The 20,983-nt window shown below is 60.4% G+C and overlaps 7 protein-coding genes across 7 annotated transcripts; 6 read left to right on the forward strand and 1 right to left on the reverse strand.

Moving 5' to 3' along the window:
* Positions 1-115: 115 nt before the first annotated feature.
* Positions 116-2,054, forward strand: BXZ73DRAFT_48447 (uncharacterized protein; the record flags this gene model as incomplete). Its single annotated transcript, XM_048020057.1, has 3 exons — positions 116-306; positions 443-1,213; positions 1,265-2,054. The coding sequence occupies 3 exons, from the start codon at positions 116-118 to the stop codon at positions 2,052-2,054; spliced, it is 1,752 nt and encodes a 583-aa protein (XP_047876957.1).
* Positions 2,055-2,993: 939 nt separating this feature from the next.
* On the forward strand, positions 2,994-4,391 carry BXZ73DRAFT_90595 (GroES-like protein; the record flags this gene model as incomplete). The annotated part of the gene is made up of 6 exons (XM_048025694.1): positions 2,994-3,038; positions 3,089-3,191; positions 3,270-3,513; positions 3,579-3,685; positions 3,740-4,051; positions 4,147-4,391. 6 exons carry the CDS (start codon positions 2,994-2,996, stop codon positions 4,389-4,391), a joined length of 1,056 nt encoding a protein of 351 aa, XP_047876958.1.
* Positions 4,392-6,661: 2,270 nt separating this feature from the next.
* Positions 6,662-8,646, forward strand: BXZ73DRAFT_90596 (Pre-mRNA cleavage complex II protein Clp1-domain-containing protein; the record flags this gene model as incomplete). Its single annotated transcript, XM_048025695.1, has 9 exons — positions 6,662-6,693; positions 6,723-6,759; positions 6,817-7,320; positions 7,395-7,641; positions 7,696-7,806; positions 7,863-7,963; positions 8,019-8,229; positions 8,281-8,482; positions 8,541-8,646. The coding sequence occupies 9 exons, from the start codon at positions 6,662-6,664 to the stop codon at positions 8,644-8,646; spliced, it is 1,551 nt and encodes a 516-aa protein (XP_047876959.1).
* A 926-nt stretch (positions 8,647-9,572) lies between these two features.
* Positions 9,573-10,842, forward strand: BXZ73DRAFT_48425 (methionine adenosyltransferase; the record flags this gene model as incomplete). Its single annotated transcript, XM_048020052.1, has 2 exons — positions 9,573-9,669; positions 9,749-10,842. 2 exons carry the CDS (start codon positions 9,573-9,575, stop codon positions 10,840-10,842), a joined length of 1,191 nt encoding a protein of 396 aa, XP_047876960.1.
* Positions 10,843-11,783: 941 nt separating this feature from the next.
* On the reverse strand, positions 11,784-15,127 carry BXZ73DRAFT_48335 (phosphatases II; the record flags this gene model as incomplete). Its single annotated transcript, XM_048020034.1, has 6 exons — positions 11,784-14,036; positions 14,099-14,227; positions 14,288-14,448; positions 14,700-14,865; positions 14,938-15,048; positions 15,104-15,127. 6 exons carry the CDS (start codon positions 15,125-15,127, stop codon positions 11,784-11,786), a joined length of 2,844 nt encoding a protein of 947 aa, XP_047876961.1.
* A 670-nt stretch (positions 15,128-15,797) lies between these two features.
* Positions 15,798-17,172, forward strand: BXZ73DRAFT_102387 (GroES-like protein; the record flags this gene model as incomplete). The annotated part of the gene is made up of 6 exons (XM_048015215.1): positions 15,798-15,845; positions 15,906-16,008; positions 16,071-16,314; positions 16,373-16,479; positions 16,537-16,851; positions 16,925-17,172. 6 exons carry the CDS (start codon positions 15,798-15,800, stop codon positions 17,170-17,172), a joined length of 1,065 nt encoding a protein of 354 aa, XP_047876962.1.
* An 862-nt stretch (positions 17,173-18,034) lies between these two features.
* On the forward strand, positions 18,035-19,401 carry BXZ73DRAFT_48393 (GroES-like protein; the record flags this gene model as incomplete). Its single annotated transcript, XM_048020043.1, has 6 exons — positions 18,035-18,082; positions 18,146-18,248; positions 18,306-18,546; positions 18,608-18,714; positions 18,777-19,088; positions 19,154-19,401. The coding sequence occupies 6 exons, from the start codon at positions 18,035-18,037 to the stop codon at positions 19,399-19,401; spliced, it is 1,059 nt and encodes a 352-aa protein (XP_047876963.1).
* Between the last annotated feature and the right edge of the window lie 1,582 nt (positions 19,402-20,983).

Consider the following 20,983-nt stretch of genomic DNA (forward strand, 5'->3'; position numbering starts at 1 on the left):
TCCCATTCATGGCCTTCGCTTTTATCCTCCCCCTCGCGTATGGCCTAGCCGCCACAGTGCTACACGCTATATATCGTCCCCAATGGGATGCTGCTCCCTGTTCCCCACCGCCGCCATGGCGTCTTCCCTCGACTCCCCGCCACCGTATGACCTCGCTGCCCTTCCCGGCCCTTCGCAGCCCCCATGTCCTTCATTGTTCTCTTCCTTCAAGCAATCCATATCTCAGCTTGCCACTTCATCCAGCAGGTTCGACATCGAGGTCCTGCCCTTTGACTCCGTTGATATGTACGGCGCGCCTAACAAATCGTAAGTGTTTCCTTCCATCCGCAATCCTTGCGCCAGCCGCAGTGCCCTCTTAGCTGCGAACCACCTGCGTCTCTGCCACCTTATCAGTGCTTCCGTAACTTCCGTAGCTTCTTAAGAGTCTAACTTTCTTCTGTAGATCTGCCTATTCACTTTCGGGCCAGATTGTAGTCACTCTCACTCCACCGTCCGGTTTCTTCGGCGACGCACCTGCTGCAGACGAGCACCTTCTCCTCGACTCCCTCGTCGTCGCCTTTGAGGGTCAGAGTGAACTAGTGCACACCCACACCGGTTATTCTGCATGTCGCCTCCACGAGTCCTCGCAAGAGCTCATCACTTCGCCGATCGAAATCCGGCATAGTTGGACGCAAGGCTCTTCTCGCGACCCGGCACGCTGGTTCATCCTCTTCAGCGTCGCGCTCCCTGGCTGGCTTCCTGCCACTAGCTCGACACCGTTCGGCGATGGCAGCCATCTAGAGCCCGAAGTCAGCTACCACCTCTCAGCTGTAGCCAAGTATCACGACGCCAAGCCCAACTCGTCGTGGCGTTCAGCATACTACGGCTCCGCGCATGCCGTTGTTCAAGTCGCGCGCGCAAAGAGCACACCCGTCAAGATAAACCGTTACAGCCTGCCACCATCAACGCGCCACGTGGGCGACGAATTCCCTGACACCATGTTCCCCAGCATCGAGTACGCATGTTCGATAACAGAGAACTCGCGTTGCACAATTCCCCGCGATATCATCAAGAAGCTCGAGCTGCGCACATCCGTGCCCGAGCACATCTCTGTGGACGCGGAGTCCTTCCCGTTGCTCATCAAGCTGCGCCCTGGCGAGATGTCTATGGAAGAGCGTCGACGTCTTCGCCTCCCCGGATTCACTCTACTTGCGACTCAGAACGAGACCCTTCGGTGTGCATTTGTCTAAACTCTCGTTTTGGGACCTACACTCATTCATCACAGTGCTTCTACGTCCTCCGCCTTCGCCGCTGCATGGCCCATCCCCCCTGCTGCCTCGCAACCCCCGCATCGACCGCTCACCCGCCAGCGAGCCGATTCCGGCGACTACGAATGCGGGATGATCTGCAGTCCACCCGCGGACGCTACCGTCTTCCCTTCCTACTCTCTCCATCCTACTGGCTTCACGGGCAAATACGAGTTCAACGAGCGCGAAGCGGAGTGCGCGTCCTTCGCCGACCCGCGTTTCGATGATGACGACGACGTCTGGGTCCGCCTCCGCATCAACGTCCCCATCCGGTCCCTCTTCGTCAGCGATCCTGAGTGCCCGCGCTCAGCGCACCAACGCCTCCCGGTGCTCCGTCCGACCACCAACGGCCCGCTGCGGAGCGTGAGCCATGCGCTCGACCTTGCGCTCACCGTGGTGTACGACCATCCGGACGGCCCAGTCGTGGACGAGCTTCGGCTGGTGATTCCGCTGTCGTTTGTGCGCGTCCCCCGCGTGTGCGCGCCGCGGACGTCGAGCGGCAGCGCCAACGTCACCTCGCCGCTCGGAGCGCATATGGCGCAGGCGCTGCCGCCTTACCACGCGCTCTTCTACGCGAACGGGACGCAGAAGGAAGACCCGATGCCTCTACCCCGGTACACGCCGAAAGGACACCCTCCAGACGAGCCGGAGGTGGAGGCTGCCCCTCTGCCCTCGCCCTCCGTGGACAGCCCCCCGATCTCGACGTTCTCCAAGCTCCCATCCTCGCCCGCACCTCCATCGGAGCCTCAGCTCTCTGTCTCTCTTTGATCGCACTCATCGGACTCGCCTGGATCTCGCCTCCTCTTCGTTCTCGTCTTCGCCTTCGCACGGCACGGTATGCCCCATACCCCTTGTTAGAAACTTCACGGTCTCGCCCACCGCTCGGCGCGGTGCATCCACCCCATCACTCACTTATCGGTTTTGACGACTCCAGACTCCCCCACTCACCTGACGAAACCCATGACGCCCAACTGTATTCCGTACACCCCCTTCGCTTTTTGCCTGTCAGTCCATTTGTGGCCCGCATCCATACAGCTGTATCCATAGTCTCCCGTGCCTCGTGACCTCTACTGCTACATGTGCCGTTGGTAGTTGCGCTTGACGCGCTCGTCTGATCCAAATGCATTTCCCTATGACATGGCAGAGTTTCGACAATGATCGAGTGGCGTGCATGGGACTAGTGATTGCGCGAGCACTTACTGATGCCCGGAACTCCTTCCGACACAACTGTCCGTGTTTTCCGCCGCACCGGCCTTGTATAAACTGATGAAAATGACTAATGAGATTGCTCTTCTGCCCTCTCTTCGTTGTAGCGGTTCGTCAGCAACCCGCTGACAGAGGACCAAGCGCCCGAACGCTATCGCTCTGATTCGCCACCGATGTGAAATCGGCACCAGTCCATTAGCCGCCTTGTCTGCCTCTGCCGACCATTGGGCATCTGCCTAACCATATGCTTCCGCATCCCGAGCCCTCTGCGGGGCGATACAACATGCCCGGCGAACACTGGCATCCGCAGATCTTGCATTTCAACCGTCATTCAGTTCGCACAGTGCTCGGTGCTCTCCTCTCGGCCGGCATGCGCAGGGCGCGCGTACGATGTCCTCGGGAACCTTCGGCAGAAATAGCGTATAAAGGAAGACAGGTGCTCGCAAGCATTGCTCAGTGTCCCCCCTATCATCCCCTCACTTGTTTCTGCGTACTCCCACAATGACTTCGATCCCCACCACCATGAAAGCCCTCGTCATCGAGGAGGTGAGCGGTTCTCATCAGTCCCGCATGAAAGGCACTCAATAGTTCTACAGCAAGGTAAAGCCGTGATCAAAGACCACCCCGTTCCTACTATCGCCGAGGATGAAGTTCTGATCAAGACCGCTGCGGTGGCCCTCAATCCAACTGACTGGAAGCGTGAGTGACTCCTTCGCCTCTGACAGGCCCTCGCTGACTGGTTGACCCATCCGCCCGCGCCTCCCGCCGTCCATCCAGACATTTACGGGGCTCATGTTGTCGTTGGATCCGTCGTCGGCTGTGACGCCTCCGGGGTCGTCGTTCAAGTGGGCAAGAACGTGACTACCCTCAAAGCCGGCGACAAAGTGACACACATGACCCATGGATCGGCCTTCACCGAGCTCGGTGCCTTTGCAGAATACGTGAAGGCACCCGCGGACCTGACGTGGGTGATCCCGGAGAACACCCTCTCGTTCGAAGAAGCGGCCTCCTTCGGTGTCGCGTGCGTGGTTTCTCCTGTGACGTGGGTGTCGGATAAGCATTCTCACCTCGTGTGCATGTGGACAGGTTCTTGACTGCGGTACAAGTCTTCTATAACCCGAAGTTCTTGGATATCGTCGAGCCGCCCGCCAAGGTCTCTGGAGAAGAGTGGCTTCTCATCTATGGCGGTAGCTGTGAGTCTATCCTATTTTCATCTCAGATTCATGTTCTAAACGCACCCACTGCAGCCTCGGTCGGTCAGTACGCAATACAACTTGCCCATCTCGCAGGCTACAAGGTCGTTTCCACCGCCTCGCCTCGAAACCACGCCCTCGTCAAGGACTTCGGCGCGGACGTCGTCTTTGACTACCGCGACCCGGACGTCGTCGCGAAGATCAAGGCCGCCACGGGCGACTCGATCACAAGAGTCCTCGACACCATCTCAGAGGAAGACACCCAGCGGATCTGCGCTGCCGCCATCGCGCCCGCGGGCGGGAAGCTCAACCTCATACTGCCGCCCAAACCGAGCTCGATCGCGCGGTCGGACATCAAAGTCACCTGTGAGTTGGCCCGGTCGGTCGTCGTCGGTCGGTCGGTCGGTCGGTCGTCCGTTCACGGTCGGAATGCTGATCGATCCTGAATGGCTTTGCGTCAGCCTCATTGCTGTACTCCTCCACCGGGCGGCCGTTGAACTTCGGGCCCGTCCACATCCCTGCCGCCCCGGAAGACAGAGTCCAGATCGCGGCGTTCTTGAAGAAGGTCCCGCAGCTCGTCACAGAGCGCAGCGTCAAGCCGATCACGATCAAGAGGTGGGAAGGCGGCCTGCCCATGATCGTCGACGCGCTACAATACCTGCGCGAGGGCAAAGCTAGCGCCGAGAAGATCGTCTTGCGGCTTTGAGAAAGTAGGTGGTTGTGGATATCCTGGTGGTGGTGCTGTAATTGTATCTGTTGTTACACTATGGAAACCTGCAGTGGGCAAGTGCTATCTCCGAAACGTCCGCAGCGTACACCCGCTAATCGGAACGGCAGGTGAGTGCCATCTTTTGGCACACTAAATACCTTCTTTACACAACCTGGTGCATGAAGTGGAGAGGACCGAATATTATCGATCAGCGCACCCGACGGCCCCGAATATTGTGTCGTCTCGAGTCATCCCATCTCACCTCAAACATGTCAACGAAGGGACGCGCAGTCCGACCTTCGCCGGGCTCCACGTACGAACGGCGTTCAAGGGTAGCCAAGCAACAGCGCTCTCCCAGCTTGCTTACTAATTCCCAGACATCGGACGTCGGAACTGATTACTACGATCGATACATCTGCAGGGACCATTGATCATCCAGGACTGAACGTGGGTCATTATTGATGGCGACGCATATATACGGACCGATGGAGGGACGTGAGGGAAACAACGTTCAACGCAACACTCAAGGTACAAGCAGAACGGTGTCTACAGCAATCCCCACTACAATGAAGGTGTTGGTCATCGTAGAGAAAGATGTGAGTCCCATATCGACCATCAGGCGAGGGTGGAAAGCTCACCAGTCGAGAAATACAGAGTGACTTCGATGCGGTGCTCCTGGACCGCCCCGTCCCGGAAATCGAGGACGACGAGATTCTCGTGAAGGTCGGCGCGGTCTGCCTGAACCCAACCGACTGGAAGCGTACACCCCGCTCACCCTTTTTTAACTACGCTGAAGCTTGATCGGCGTCCGCAGACGTGACCTACAAGATGGGCAAGGTCGGGAGCATCTGCGGCTGCGACTTTGCGGGCATGGTGGTGAAGACGGGCAAGAGCGTCACGACGCCCAAGGTCGGCGACCGCGTCTCGGGCGTCACCCACGGCGGCACGTACCCCGACCTGGGCTCGTTCGCGGAGTACCTGCGCACGCCCGCGGAGCTCGTGTGGCGCACGCCTGCGTCCATGTCCGACGCCGAGGCGTCCACCCTGAACGTGGCGTGCGTTTTGCCCCCATCTTCCGCCGCAGCGCGACGCTGACCGCAGGCGCGGATGGAATATACGCAGGGCGTGGACGGTCATCCAGGCGTTCTACCACCCGAAACGCCTCGGGTTCCCCGAACCGCCCGCCAAGGTCCCCGAGGGCCAGTGGATGTTCATCTACGGCGGCAGCTGTGAGCCTCTTTCCCCGGCCCCGCGGCTTTTTGGCCTGGACCCCCGCTCACCACGCGCACGACGCAGCCGCGGTCGGCCTCTGCGCGATCCCGCTCGCGCGCCACTCCGGCTTCAAGGTCGCGACGGCGGCGTCCCCGAAGAACCACGCGCTGCTCAAGGCGCTCGGCGCGGACGCGGTGTTCGACTACCACGACCCGGCGGTCGTCGACCAGATCCTCGCCGCGACCGGGGGCGGCGTCCAGTACGCGCTGGACACGATCACGGACGAGACCACGTCCAAGATCACGCAGCGCTGTTTCGCGCCCGGGGGCGGGACGATGGTCACGCTGCTTTTTGCGGACGAGAAGTGGAAGATGCGGGAGGACGTGGTGATCATGTGTGTGTGCCGTTTTTCTCCTTTCTCTCGACGATATCCGATGCGCGCGCGCGGCGCTGACGACGGTCGGGGCAACAGCGACGATTCTCTACACGGTCAACGGTCGCGAGTTCTCGTGGGAGCACGTGTTCCCGGGCTTGAAGTTCCCTGCGGCGCCGGAGGACCGCGAGCATATGGCGAGCTTCATGGACAAGATCCCGGTGCTCATCGAGCAGGGGGTGCTGAAGCCGCTGCCCATGAGGGTGTCGGAGGGGCTGGATGCGCTCCCGGGGGTGATGGACGCCATGCGCTCGGGCAAGTACAGCGCGGAGAAGTTCGTAGGCTGGAATACTCTGGAATACTTAATATTGTACTCAAGAGGGTTGAGCGTGCGAAAGGATGACGTCATCGCTCAACCGTTACGGTTGTGGGCTTTCGACCCGCGGCGTTGGCTGTGCTCTGCACTGACTGTGAACGACCCTCTCCCTGACTGAAGGACACGCTGGTTGGAGGACTGGCTGTACTGTGCTCAATCTATCGGTTGACTTTGGATCGCCCGATATACGCTTGTGTGGTCCGTACCCATCCCCCTCACAGTTTTTTTCCGTTGCGGCAGACGAGCCATCCGTCGTCTCGACACATTGCGCACCGAGACCAGCTCGTTCGAGAGGTAGCGGCAGACATGGCTAGCGGTGAAAGTGGGCGTCCCAAGCAGTGGGTCTCCAGCCCGAGTCTGAGTACAGGTTTGAGCTCGACCAGGGCGCGTCGCTCGCGATCAAGGTGCGTCGCTTCCCACTCCCTCCGCCAGCCGGCCCCCATCTCCAATGCGCCCAACAGCTCGTCAAGGGACAGGCCGAGATATTCGGCGCGGAGATCGCAGATGGGAAGGCGTACGTCTTCGGGCAGGAGTGCAAAGCGGCCGTGTACACCTGGCAAGGGTGTACCATAGAGATGAGTCCCTCCTCCCGTCCCTGCCCCCCGCCCCACCGTCGTCTGCGCCACTCGGCGGCACGATGCTTACCTGCCGTTTTTTCGCAGCACGTCTTCGGCCAGCCTGCGGTCGAGTACGTCTCCGACGAGACTCCGATGGCGCCGTACGCGAACGTGCACATCGCGCTCGAGCAGATGCGCGTGCGCGCGCTCGACGTCGCGAACGGCACGCCCGCGCCGCCGGGCGAGGACAACGATCCAACGGGGCGCGGGATCCGGGACCCGCCCCGCGTGCTGGTGCTCGGGCCCGAGAGCGCGGGGAAGACGTCGGTCTGTAAGACTTTGGTGAACTACTGCGTCAGGGCGGGGCAGGGGTGGGCTCCGATGTATGTTAATGTGGACCCTTCGGAGGTGTGTTCATCTCGTTCTTTTCCAGTCCCGCGACTTTCTGAAGCCATCGGACTGATGCCTGTTGGGGCTTTCAGGGCGGATGGTCTATACCCGGAGCCATATCCGCAGCGCCCATCACCGCGCCGCTGCAAACGTCGACGCCAGCTTCACCGCTGGGCATGAGCGCCACTTCGGCACCAAGCCACATCGCGTCGAATGCGCTCACCCCGCTGTCGTACTGGTATGGACATCGGGAGATGCGCCGCAACCCACTCCTGATGGAGCGCCTCATCCGCAACCTCGGTGACAACATCAGAGATAGGCAGGAGGGCGATACGAAAGGTGAGAGTGGTGCCGTAGCTCGTCTGCCGTTCATGTACTGACTGTGTGTCGCAGGTCGCTGCTCAGGCCTCATCGTTGACACCCCGTCGTCGTTCGCTGCCAGCTCCGGGCCTTCCAATGACCATCGTCTGAACATGGTGAAGGCGTGTGTTGACGCCTTCCAGAGTACGAGGCTTTGTGCGCACTACAAAATGTGCTCGCTTGCTGACGTGTTTCTCCAGTCAATCTCATCCTTGTGGTGGGACACGAGAAGCTCAACGTGGAAATGCAAAGGACATATGGGAAACGCCTGGTCGTCCTCAAAATACCGAAGTCTGGCGGAGTACGACGGTTCCCTTTGTCTCAAGCGCCCTTTGATTGACTGCAGTCGGATCCAGGTAGTAGAACACGACTCCGCGTATCGCGAGCGCATACACCAGTATCAACTGCACAACTACTTCTACGGGCACATCATCGACCCACCCCCCGGTCTGCCCACCAAGGCCTTCGTGCAGGGCGGCGAGCAGACACCTGATCTGACTTTGCATCTATCACCGCTTTCAACGTCAGTCAACTTTGGAGACGTTACGATGTATCGCATCGGCGAAGGTGCGAACATCCCGCTTTCCCACCGACCCATGAAGCTGACCCTGAGCGCAGAGACGATGGCCCCTCAGTCCGCGCTCCCTATCGGCGCGACACGGGTGGTGTCGGAGATGCAGCCCCTGCTGGTCGACCCCGCCAAGTCTGGTTCGGGCCTCTACAATGCGGTGCTGGCGGTGCTCTCGTCGCCGAACGCGGACGAGTCGGAACGATACGACGAGGAGGTGCTCGACCTGCAGGTGGTCGGATACGTGGTGATGTGCGTGCTCCGCCTCGGTGACCCACGTTCGTGCGCTTATCTCCCGCTCGCCTCGCAGAACCGCTCTGGATCTGCCCAACAAGAGGATGACGGTGTTGTCGCCCAGCCCGGGCTCGCTTACGGGGAAGACGGCGATTGTGGGCTCGTTCGAGTGGCAGGAGTGAAGGAGCAAACGCGGTTGTTACTTATGCACGTTCCGGCGGGCCCTTTCGACGCGACATAGGGTTGGGACGAATATGGCGTACAGCGCACGCAATCTGGAGCTGTGGCTGCACGGCGCTCAATCCAAAAGCTTAACTCGCCTATCTGGCTCCTCCGCATGTTCGAAGCTGCTATGCTCGTTGAAAACCGTAACGTCTCGTGTCTAATCATGGACTGTACTTTTAGCAGGTAGTTATGAGGTGCGCTCGACTTCCATCGCCCGGACCAATGGCTCTGCTGGATTGGCGGCTCGGGCGCCGCGAACATGTTCCCGTGCACATGCAGCTCGCAGCTCGGGGTGCAGAGTGCGGTGCGCATCTCTTCCAGCGAGCGAATTCGTGGGCGTGCTCGAGATGGAAGACGTGCGCGACACACGAAGACTCCCACAGCCGCGCCTGTCGGCGGCCGCAGACCATCGATTCTCGCGAATAGAGATAACGCGGGGATCGAGGGGGAGCGGATGCTAGCACGCATGGAGGGATGTCATCACACGCCCGGCCGCCCGCGATGAACGTGGTCGCGGCTCGCACAGACGCAGGGAGCAGAGCGGGGAACTGGGGCGTGCGGACGGCCTGCAGCTCGGCTGGGTTCTCGCAGCGCGATGTGGCAGCGCGCGGTAGGTCGCCGCGTCCCAACGGACGTAAAGGGCGGATAGCGCGACTTGGCCAGCCGGGACCATCGTACGAGCAGCGTGCGGGGAAAATGCTAAGCGTGCGCGAGCGAATCGCGGGCCGCAGACCATGGCCAGATGGCGTGCTGCGCGGTGCCCGGGGTCCCCATTCTCAAATTTATACATACCGACGAGTCGACCGATGGGCTCTCCAACCCGTCCTTCCTCCCCCACGCTCTTCGTGCTCCCCTCGCCCTCCTCCTCGTCGCCGCCGCCGCCATGCCTGCCAACGGTTCCGCCCCCACCGCTGCCCGCCAGCCCCTCGCGCCCGGCCACATCCTCTTCACCTCCGAGTCGGTCGGCGAGGGCCACCCCGGTCAGTAGTGATCTAGCTGCGTGATAGTCGACTTGATGATTTACCCTTGTCCCCGTGTTCGTCCCCTTCTCGCGCACAGACAAGATCTGTGACCAGGTCTCGGACGCCATCCTCGATGCCTGCCTCGCCCAGGACCCATTCTCCAAGGTCGCCTGCGAAACCGCGTCCAAGACTGGCATGATCATGGTCTTCGGCGAGATCACGACCAAGGCCCAGATCGACTACCAGAAAATCATCCGCGAGACGATCAAGCAGATTGGCTACGACGACTCGTCCAAGGGCTTCGACTACAAGACCTGCAATATCCTCGTCGCCATTGAGCAGCAGTCGCCCGACATTGCCCAGGGCCTCGACCACGGTTCCCTCGAGAACATCGGTGCCGGCGACCAGGGCATCATGTTTGGCTACGCGACCGACGAGACCCCCGAGTTCATGCCCCTCACCATCGTCCTTGCCCACAAGCTCAACGCCGCCATGGCCGCCGCCCGCCGCTCCGGCGCCATGGCCTGGCTCCGCCCCGACTCGAAGACGCAGGTCACCGTCGAGTACCGCCGCGACGGCGGTGCGATGATCCCCGTCCGCGTCGACACCGTCGTCGTCTCCACCCAGCACGCGGAGGAGATCTCTACTGAGGATCTCCGCAAGGCTATCACTGAGGACATCGTCAAGAAGGTCATCCCGGCTGAGCTCCTCGACGACCGCACCATCTACCACATCCAGCCTTCCGGCCGCTTCGTCATTGGTGGCCCCCAGGGCGACGCCGGTCTCACTGGCCGTAAGATCATCGTCGACACCTACGGTGGCTGGGGCGCGCACGGTGGAGGTGCCTTCTCGGGCAAGGACTGGTCCAAGGTCGACCGTTCGGCGGCGTACACCGGGCGGTGGATCGCGAAGTCGCTCGTGGCTGCTGGTCTCGCCCGCCGCGCGCTCGTCCAGCTCTCGTACGCCATTGGCGTCGCCGAGCCGCTGTCGGTCTTCGTCGACACCTACGGCACGGGTACCAAGTCGGAGGAGGAGCTCGTCGAGATCATCAACAAGAACTTCGATCTCCGTCCGGGTGTCATCGTCCAGACGCTCAACCTCCAAAAGCCGCAGTACCTCAAGACGGCATCGTACGGCCACTTCGGCAACCCGGAGTACTCTTGGGAGCAGCCCAAGAAGCTCGTCCTCTGAGCTCGCTTTCCTGTTCTGTCGTGATCTCCCTCTGGGTCCACTGTCGCTTTTGTCGTCGATCATGTCGTTGTATTGCTAGACCACCCCTCGCCCCCCACCGCATCGGAAGTTCATCCTTCCGCTATTTATCCCCGCACTACGCTGTTTTATTGTTATACCATAGCCCTGCGCACGCCCTCCTCCCACCCCCCTAGTCCCATCCGGCTGCTCTACCCAGCCTCCTTAGACGCATCCAACTGCTTTCGTCGCACGTCCGTCGTCCAACCGCCCGCGACACCTCATGTTATGATCCATGACTTTTATGACGCTCTGCCCACCCACATCACCGCACATCATACACTCCACCTCTGCCGCACACTCACCCTGGCCCTGCGCAGGCCTCGCATACTGACGTATACTAGCAACCGTCCTTCGCGCCGCGTTAATCACGTAGTCATCTACCTGTAGTACTGGATAGAAAACAGAATACCAGCCGCGCTCAACCGCGTCACCCTCTTTGAGTGAGCTCGCATGCATTTTGCGTGAAGTTGGTCGGCTATTTAAATATTGAACTCTGCACGCCATGGATGTGTTGGGGGCTAGGTGCTCCTTACGAGTGAGCGAGCCGTGCACCTGAGGACGGCAATGGCGAGCGCTGGGGACCTCCACACGCGGCTCTCTGCGCGTTTTCGCGTAGGATGAGAAATGAGGGAAGCAAGTGAGTTGCGCTTCAAATGCGACCGCAGAGATTGCAAAACGGAGTGTGGCCATCCGAGTACAACAGGACGTAGCATCTAGCATCTCAGATTGTTACGTACAAACGTATGTCGTGCGACGAAGCCTGTATCTTCGATGTGCTTGTTGCTACACACAATCACGTCCCGGCGACCGTACAATGTAATCCTACACGTCATGATCAGGCCTCAGGCTCGACCGTCTATCTGACTCAAAAGCGTCCCCAACTACCAAGCTGCCACTCCCAACGGGTCTGACGCCGCCGCCGCCGCCGCCGCCTCCCCCTCCGTCTCTGATCCACGCTGCCCAGGACCCTTCGGCGGCACGGGCGGCGGCGTGCTCGTCCGACTCGCCGGCCTCGCCTGCGATATCCGCGAGCTAGCAGCGACAGAGCCTGGGAGCTGAACGTGCGGGTCCGCGACGAGCCAGCTGCCCGGCTCTCTCGACGCGGCGGTGGCAGGCCCGGGCGCAAAGGCGGACGCGGCGGACGCAGCTGCAGGCCCGGGTCCGGGTATGGACGCGCGCACCGAGCCCCACGGGTTCTCCATGTACATCGACGGGATCGGCGGACGCGTCGCGGGCGCCGCCCACGGGTTGCTCGACACCGTCCCGCCTCCCCCGCTGCCGCCGGCGTACGTCGGCGCACGAGCGGGCCCGAGCGACGGCGTGTACGACGAGCGCGCGTCGTCCGCGCCCCACGGGTTGGCGAGCTCGCTGCGGGACTTGAGCTCGCCGCCGCGGCCGGACGACGAGGGGCCGTCGTCGTCGCCGAGGGAGAGCCCGCGGAGGTCCTTGGCGAGCCCGCCGTACGCGTCCTGCACGGCGGAGAGCGCGGTCGTCGCCCCGGACGAGACGCGGCCCCAGAGCGAGCGCACGCCGCCGGAGGAGAAGAGCTCGCTGCCCGGGGCGGCGAACGCGGGCGGGGAGGTGCTCGCGCGGCGCGGCGCGGCGGAGCTGCCGCGCACGGTGCGGACGCTCGGGGAGGGCGTGCGCGGGGGGGCGGACGGGCTCGGGCTCGGGCTCGGGGAGGGCTGCGTGTCGGGCCCGAGCGTCGAGGACGAGGGCGAGTCCGGGAGCGGGGTCGCGGCGGGCGAGGGGGTGCTCGCGCCGGAGCCCTGCAGGAAGCGTGCGATTGCTTGTGGGGTTTGGATGCTGATCTGCGCAACGGTAGCGGATGCGATGCCGTTTGCAGCGAGCGCGGGGGTTTCGTCCGCCCCCTCGACTGGCCCAGCGAGCTCGGGCTCCTCGACCGGGCGCACGACGAACTTGCCGTTCATCTCCTCGTCCGTGCGCCCGTAGAGCTCGTGCCAGAAGCGGACGTCCTTCGGGTTCGGCATCAGCACGCCTTGGTCGGCCTTCGGTGCCCGGCTCGCAGGGTCGTCCAGACTCGGGTCGTAGAGAGGGTTCTTGTTGAGCTCCATCTCCGCGGGCGAATTGAAAAGGTCCCAAACGCTGATCGTGCGTGCCATGTACGGTTGTTGTTGACCGGGCTCGGGTACGCGGCGTTCGCGCTCGGTGTCGAACATGAAGGTGCCGAACTGACAAGCGTAGAGGTGGTGGTGCAGCTGGCGAAGGTAGCGTTCGTTGAACTCGAACCGTTCAGGATACTGACGCTGGATCTGCCGGACGCTCTCCAGGAACTGGTGGAAGACTGGGCTGGTCTCCCTGATGTGATGCTGCGATGCGAACCGATTCTGGACGGACGCGAGGAACGCCTGGGCGGCCTCCGCACCGCCGCCACTGCCGGCGTTCTCGACTGGGGCAAGGAAGAACTTCTCGGAGGACAGGTGGCCGCAGCGGTCGAGGAACTTGTGTCCGAACGAGAGCCAGTCCTTCTCGACGAGTACCGCGAAGCCTTTCATGGAGCGGTAGTACGGGTCCAGGCAGAGTTGCGAGATCGAAGTGAGCTGTGCGGTGCGGTCCCAGCCGTCGGAGCAGTGGACGAGGACATGCGACGAATTCACGTGCACGTTCCGCACCACCACCAGCGCCCCCTCCAGGATCGCAATGATGTGCTTCATCCAACCCGAGCGGCGCAGCGCCTGACGGTCGAGGACCGGTGCCGCCGACCGCTCTTCTTCCACTGGGAGCTCCTCTGTCGTGCCCTCGGCCTCCGCATCGACCGCGTCCGTGATGCCCGCGGCCTGGATGATTTCCGTTGCGCGGAGGGCTTCGACGACTTTGGCCAGGGACTCACGCATGCCGTGGATGTTATCGATGCCGAGGTAGGCCTTCTTCGCCTCCTTGTAGTGGTCCATATTCTCCGTGCCCGCGCCCTTGGCCGTGTTTGCCATCGCGTTTGCCGTCGGCCGCGCGTCGACGATGATGTTCGTCGCCGTCGCGCCGTACACCGGGATCGCGCTTACGCGTGATTCCGGGTTGTGGTGGGTCTGGAAGATGGCCTCGATGAGCTTCTCGTCCTGGATCGAACGGTTGCTCGTAAGCCCAACCATGGGCTGGCTGGAGCGGGTGATTGTGCCCTGCCGGATGCGTCACCATATTCAGCGTGGGTATCGGTTGAAGCGCACAAGTAAAGACGCACGTAGTTTGCCCAATGGAGGTAGGTGAGTACTGGGAGGCGGCCCTTGCTTCGGTACTTGACCGCATATTGGAGAGTGGTATCACTGATGCGTGTCGGCACGACTAGTCGAGCGGGGTATGTCGGAGAGAACTACGATTCCTGCACGGTTAATCAAGAGGACGCGGTGGCTCTCTGCAGAGAGGGACGCACAGAGTAGTCTTTGTTGATATCTGTGAATCTCCATGCCTTGGTTCGGGTGCCCACGCCCATACGCCCAAACTCTTCCCGTGGAGTGTACAACGTCCATCCAGTACTTGTGGGAAGCGGTGGATTTGGGACATAGAAGAACGCATATAGTTGAGTGACCGACGCTGTGCAAGGATATGATCAGCCCCTTGGCGGAAGTGAGGTCGTGAGGTCATGGATTGATGTCGAAGAAGCGGGCAAAGTAGTCCTGGGGCAATCTCTTGCCACTGCGAGCCGACCATATGTACAGACATCGTATCGACAGCTGGAATATACAGCCCGATCCCACCGCAAACCGTAGACCGCACCCGAAAAGGGCAACGGTATTTGGGGGAGAGGAGGCACTGCGGGATGTGCAGAAAACATAGGGACTTACTCGCTACGGTGAGCTCCTTCACACTCTCAAATACATCTATCGCCTCCTTTTCCGAAGAGAACAGAAAAAAGGTCGTTTCGAATGTTCTCGTGTGGATCGTCAGTGGGCATCGGCCGTGCATGGTCATGGGCATGCGGGAGACAAGTGAGATGAGCGGGTATGGAACCTAACCGACAAAGGTCGGACAAGCGGGACACGGTCAGTTTACGTCTGCATTGCCGGCAGAGATTTGACTGACCCACATCTCTTCCTTTCCCTCGTCTTCGTGGTGGAAGATGGCATGGTGGGCGGTGAGGTGCAATGTCCCCGAGGAGGTGCTTCCGCCTTTCGTGCAGAGAACTCCCTCGACCTGATCAGAATGAGTTAGAGGTTCGTGGTCGAGCAGGAGATAGCTCGACACGCACTTTTGCAACACGGAGAGCATCCATTGTTGCAAGAGTGAGTACAGGTAGGAGAGGGAGGTGAATGGTAGTGGCAGCTTGGGGCGGCGCGGCCGCAGATCGGAGCCGGCAACGGCGTCTATTCCGTATCAATAGCGAGATAAGTAACAGCCTAATCAAAGGCAGTAAGCAGAGCTACTTACACCGTGCGGCTAGCACACTGATGCCGCTGAATCGACTCCGTCTCTTTCTCCCAATTCTCTGGAAGTGACGACCAACATGTCCTGCAACGAAAATGAGGGTACGTCCGATTGCAGGCTCGTGGTGCCGCATGCAGCTGTACCATGTTACGGATGATCTTATTTGCTCAGACATCTCAGCTATGGCATACCGCAAGAAGATGATGCGCCCGAAATGAAACTAGAGTAGTCGTCCGTATCAACTCGGATCCCGGTATGCCTTGGTACACGTCTGCACACGTCATCTTTGAAGCTGTCAAGTCGGCGACTATCACCCAAAACAAAGCAGTCCTCTCTTTAGTATCGTACGCAGTCGCCTCGCGAGCACATAGTTCGCGCTCATTCGAACTTCGCCAAAACCTATATTAAGACCAACCTCGTAGGGCTTATAAGCTGCGGTGCCTCAAGGCCATCCGGCAGCGAGCCGGTCATCCTCGGACAGGTCTTGAACTCGACCTGCTCATTCCACCCCATCTACAATGACTTCAGAAATCCTTGCTACCATGAGAGCGGCGATCATTGAAGAGGTTCGGTCCTGCGGTTCCATCCAACCTCAGTTCGATCGCTCATGAAACCGTTCCCCCCAGGGACGCAAGTTCGAGATCAAGTCGCACGCCGTTCCAGTCGTCGGCGACAACGATATCCTCGTTAAGACCGTGGCCGTCGCTTTGAACCCCACGGATTGGAAACGTGCGTCCGTCCGCCTCCTACAAAACAAATGTCCATGTAAATATGAACCGGCTTTCTCGCAGACGTCGCCTATTCCGCAGGGATTCCTGGCAGTATCCTGGGATGCGACTTCTCTGGCACCGTCGTCAAGGTCGGCAGCGCCGTTCAGACCGTGAGCGTCGGCCAGTCCGTCACGGGCTTTGTGCACGGTGGATTGTTCCCGGATGAAGGCGCATTCGCAGAATACGTCAAAACTCAGTCTGACTTGGTCTTGGTCATCCCTGAGGATACACTTACTCACGAAGAGGCCGCAGCGATCGGTTGCGCGTACGTTTTCTTCACTAAATCTGCTACGAGCTACGTGCTAACACTCAATTCATCCCAGGTTCTGGACGGCTGTACAGGCACTCTTCCACCCTACCCGTCTTGGCCTGACGGAACCCCCAGCAAAGACATCCAATGACGAATGGATCCTGGTATACGGCGGCAGTAGTACATATCTCTCCAGTCTCTCCAGTATCTAGTGACATTCTGACACCCGGGTCGTAGCCGCCGTCAGCCAGTCGGCCGTCCAGCTGGCCACCCTCGCGGGCTACAAGGTCGTTTCGACCGCCTCTCCGCACAACTTCGAGTTCGTGAAGTCCCTCAGGGCCTCCGCCGTCTTCGACTACCACGCCCCGGACGTCGTCGGCCAGATAAAGGTCGCGACCGGAGACGGCGTTGTCCACGCCATGGACAGCATCCCCTCCGTGGACCCCCTGCGGATCTGCGCGGAGTCCATCGGGCCCGCAGGCGGCAACGTCGTGCAGCTCGTGCTCGCACCCGTGCCCGGCGTGACGGAGAGGAAGGACGTCGCGTTCAAACGTGCGTGGATTTTGTTTCCCCTGCTCGTCATCGGCACCGGCGTCGTGCTGAGCTCGAGGGGGCGCGTTCGTAGCGGCGCTCATCTACTCTGCGCTCGGGCGCGAGTGGGTGCTCCCCAATGGGACCACGTTCCCCGTCTCGGAGGGGGGCCGCACACACATGGTCTCCTTCCTGAAGAAGTTACCTGAGCTCGTGAAGAGCGGCGCGGTCAAGCCGCTCCCCATCAAGCACTGGGAGGGCGGCCTCGACGGGATCGCTGACGGCTTGCAGTACATGCGGGATGGAAAGGTCGGCGCAGAGAAGATTGTGTACCGCCTGTGAGTTTCCCGCGAAGGATCGGAGGCGGTGCAATGTCAGGTTTTGGTTTTGCATCTTGGTCTCATTTACACACACTACGCTGGGGGCGACCTGACGGGGTGGGAGGGGTACTGAGCCTGGTCTTTATTCCATCAACAGTGCTCCCAATGGTTTTTATGCATGGATCTGAGAGTGACAGAATATGCTGCAACGCAGGCCTTGAGGGGGCTGGCGACTGCGTGTTGAAATGCGAGGCTGCGGGTCCTGCCATGAGATCAACGCTGGGGATGCAATCTGTGACAGCGTACAAAACATATGCTGCATGGTCTGTCTCATTGGCGACGCGCGACTTTGGCGCGGCCATTGATTGCTGGCGGTGATCGATGAGGTCTTGAGGCTTAGCGCGCAACAGCCTGTCACCTACTATGTTTATCCCCACCCCACTCTTGCGCCACTGCGGTCTCAACTCGGAGGAAGACCGAATGACGTCATGACGCTGTCCTGCTTTCTCTAGAACCCTCGGACTACGAGGGTGGTGCGTATACTAGATCCCCGAACCCCCATGGAGATAGCTTCAAAAAATGCTGCAGGACTCGGGACTTCAACCTCAGAATTAATCTAGACATCCAAGACGCCGTCGCGCGAGTGGCATTGCAGGGGATCGGTGTGCACAAGCGGGTAATCATTCCCAAGAGCCAGTCCCGTGGGACGGATAAAAGGGCCCGGGCGACCACATCTCAGCTCAGCACTTCAGTTCGGCTTGGTAAGCCCACCGTTTTCCGCCCGAGCATCCGTTCTATCCTACAAAAGACAGCCTCGCCATCGATGGCTCTCACGCACTTGTACCCATCCACCCCGACTCTCCTTCAAGGATCAAATACGTACCATGACCTCTTCCATCCCCACCACTATGAAGGCTGCAGTCATTGAGGAGGTATGCCGGTTCGGCTCAAAGCCATATTCGATTATATCCTCACATTCTTCCTTCCCCCCGTAGGGGCATAAATTTTCCATCAAATCTCACCCCGTTCCCCCAGTGGGCGACAACGACATCCTCGTCAAAACGGTGGCAGTCGCACTCAACCCCACCGACTGGAAACGTACGCCGTTCCGAGCCACCTCATCTTCTTCTTGGTGTAACCTCCCCCTACCAACAGACGTTGACTTTACGGGTATCCCCGGTGCCATCGTCGGGTGCGACTTCTCCGGCACCGTCGTGAAGGTCGGCAGTGCCGTCACGAACCTCTCGGTCGGACAGCAGGTTGCGGGCTTCGTCCACGGCTCAGCCTTCTCCGACGAAGGCGCGTTCGCGGAGTACGTCAAGACTCCGGCGGACCTCGTCTGGCCTATTCCTGAAGGCGCGTTCTCCCACGAGGAGGCGGCGACAATTGGCTGCGCGTCAGTCTCAAGTTCGCGCTCGGCGACTCAACCTTACCTATGACAAAACTTACTTTCACAGGTTCTGGACGGCAGCGCAGGCACTCTTCCACCCCACCCGTCTCGGTCTCGTCGAGCCTCCCTCCAAGACCGACAAGGAGGAGTGGATCTTCATCTACGGTGGTAGCTGTGCGTCGTGCAGCCGCGGATGGCAGGCAGCAGTCTGAACTCATTCCTGCTTTCTCCCCCAGCCGCCGTCGGCCAGTGCGCCGTACGCCTCGCGGCCCTCGCGGGCTACAAGGTCGTCGCGACCGCCTCCCCCCGGAACTTCGATCTCGTCAAGTCCCTGGGCGCGTCCGCGGTGTTCGACTACCGCGCCCCGGACGTGATCGACCAGATCAAAGCCGCGACTGGCGGCACCCTCGCGAAGGCGGTCGACACGATCTCCGAGAAAGACTCGCAGCGGATCTGCGCCGAGTCGATGGGCCCCGCCGGCGGCCACGTCGTCCTCGTCCTCTTCCGGGTCCCCGAGGCGACGCAGCGCACCGACGTCGCTTTCAAGAGTGCGTCCCCAGAATCGCTGGCAGCTACCGAGCTTGGGGTTGAAGGCTGACTGCGTTCTATGTAGCCACGCTCATCTACACGTCCCTCGGCCGCGAGTTCACGTTCGCCGGCACGATGCACTTCCCCGTCTCCGAGGAAGACCGCGCGCACATGGTCTCGTTCCTCGAGAAGGTTCCGGAGCTTGTGAAGAGCGGGGCCGTCAAGCCGCTCCCGATCAAGGCATGGGAAGGTGGGTTGGACGGGCTCGCTGACGGCCTGCAATATATGCGGGAGGGCAAGGTCAGCGCAGAGAAGATCGTGTACCGCTTGTGATCGCTGGAGTGATGAACGTGATAAATGTAAGCTGCATTAGCGGTGTATGTTACCAGGAGACGATACAACGACATCTCTATGCCTATGGGGCGGTTGGAATGAATTCGCTTCGAAGCTCTGGCGTGCTGCGTACACACTAAGCGGCCCGAGCGAGGCTCGACGGTCGACCATCACCGGGCTGAGCTTACACAACGCCGTCGGTGTCCGAAAAGGTGCGTCTAAGTTGTGGCTCAGAAGGGTCCTTGCTGACTTCGATTTTGCAGACGATGCGCTTGGCAGCAGTCTGGCCCGTTCGTCCCTGTATATAGCAGCTAGTGTGACGCGCCCAAGCCTCATCCACAAAACATAACAAAGCAGTCCCAGGAGTCATCATGCCCCATCGTCTCAGAACCCTCCCGCTGCACCTTCTCTTACACTCCATTTTAGCTCGACCTCTAAGCCTCTGCACATCGACTTGCTCGTACTCTCTCTCGACACTCGATATCGGACGTCCTCATCGCACTAAGACTTCTGCGATCCCCGCTTCTACGAGGACCGCGATCATCGACGGGGCTCGTTCTTGCCGCTTCATCCACGTTCAGTGCCTCGTCGGCTCATGGTTCGACAGAGGGCACGGTTCCCATCAAGTCGCACTCCGCCCAGAACGACAGACCGGAAACGCACGCTCCCAGCCCCCCTTTCTCCCCTTCGACGGACGAGAGTGATGCCCCTTCGCTGACCAACAGTGGGTCTTCTCGCAGCCTCGTAGATGCCTCTGATGCGACTTCTCGGGAATGGTCCTCAGACCGGCGGCCGCGCGGTGAAAGACGCGAGGCGAGTCGGTCGCGGGCTTCTTCCACGGCGCGGTGTTCCCTAATGAGGGCGCCCGACGCCCGTCCTCAAGGGGCGTTTGTCTAACAGCAGAAGTTGACGGACGTTTACCGACGCCCTTTCTGGAGGCTTCCGACATTGGGCGACACGCTCCTTCACACGTATCTCAACCTCGTCGATGGCCATTACGCATATCATTCCGAAAAGAAGTGACGAGCGACAACGAGCACGCTCTAAAGAGAACGCCTTGGCTGGTTGGATCAGCCAGGGAAAGGAGCGATGGAACAAGAAGAATATTGAGTAATAAGTAGAGCTCCTCGAGACGAGATATACAGGCACGTCAGCATTTATGTAACAAGCAGCAAACGAACACGCGATTCGCCCTTGAGCAGCGTCGGCGATACGTAGCCATCTTCGTCAGAGCGATGTGCACATGGGCGACATGTATCGTCGAATCAGGACGGCACTTCAAAGCTTCACCGGAGATTCTGTGCAGGTCGGCCGCCGCGTCAATGGGCCTTGACGACGTCTTGCTTCCGAGCTCGCTCCCACCTGGATACGCCCAGATGGTGGATTTCCTTCCACGTGCGGGATCCAACAGATTTTGTGGTTCCTGGCGTCTTCCTCCGTCTTCCAAAGTTCCAATGTGCTAATAGTGGCAGGCGGAGGCCGATCCGTAAGCTCTCGTAAGCTCCGCTGGCTACATCAGATCCGGAGCTAATGACTGCCCCAGCCCGCTGGTCTCCGTGTTTCGCGGCAATACATATCTGGT

This window comes from Epithele typhae (genome assembly GCF_022376455.1).
Source record: "Epithele typhae strain CBS 203.58 chromosome Unknown BXZ73scaffold_31, whole genome shotgun sequence".
Lineage (NCBI taxonomy): Eukaryota > Fungi > Basidiomycota > Agaricomycetes > Polyporales > Epitheliaceae > Epithele > Epithele typhae.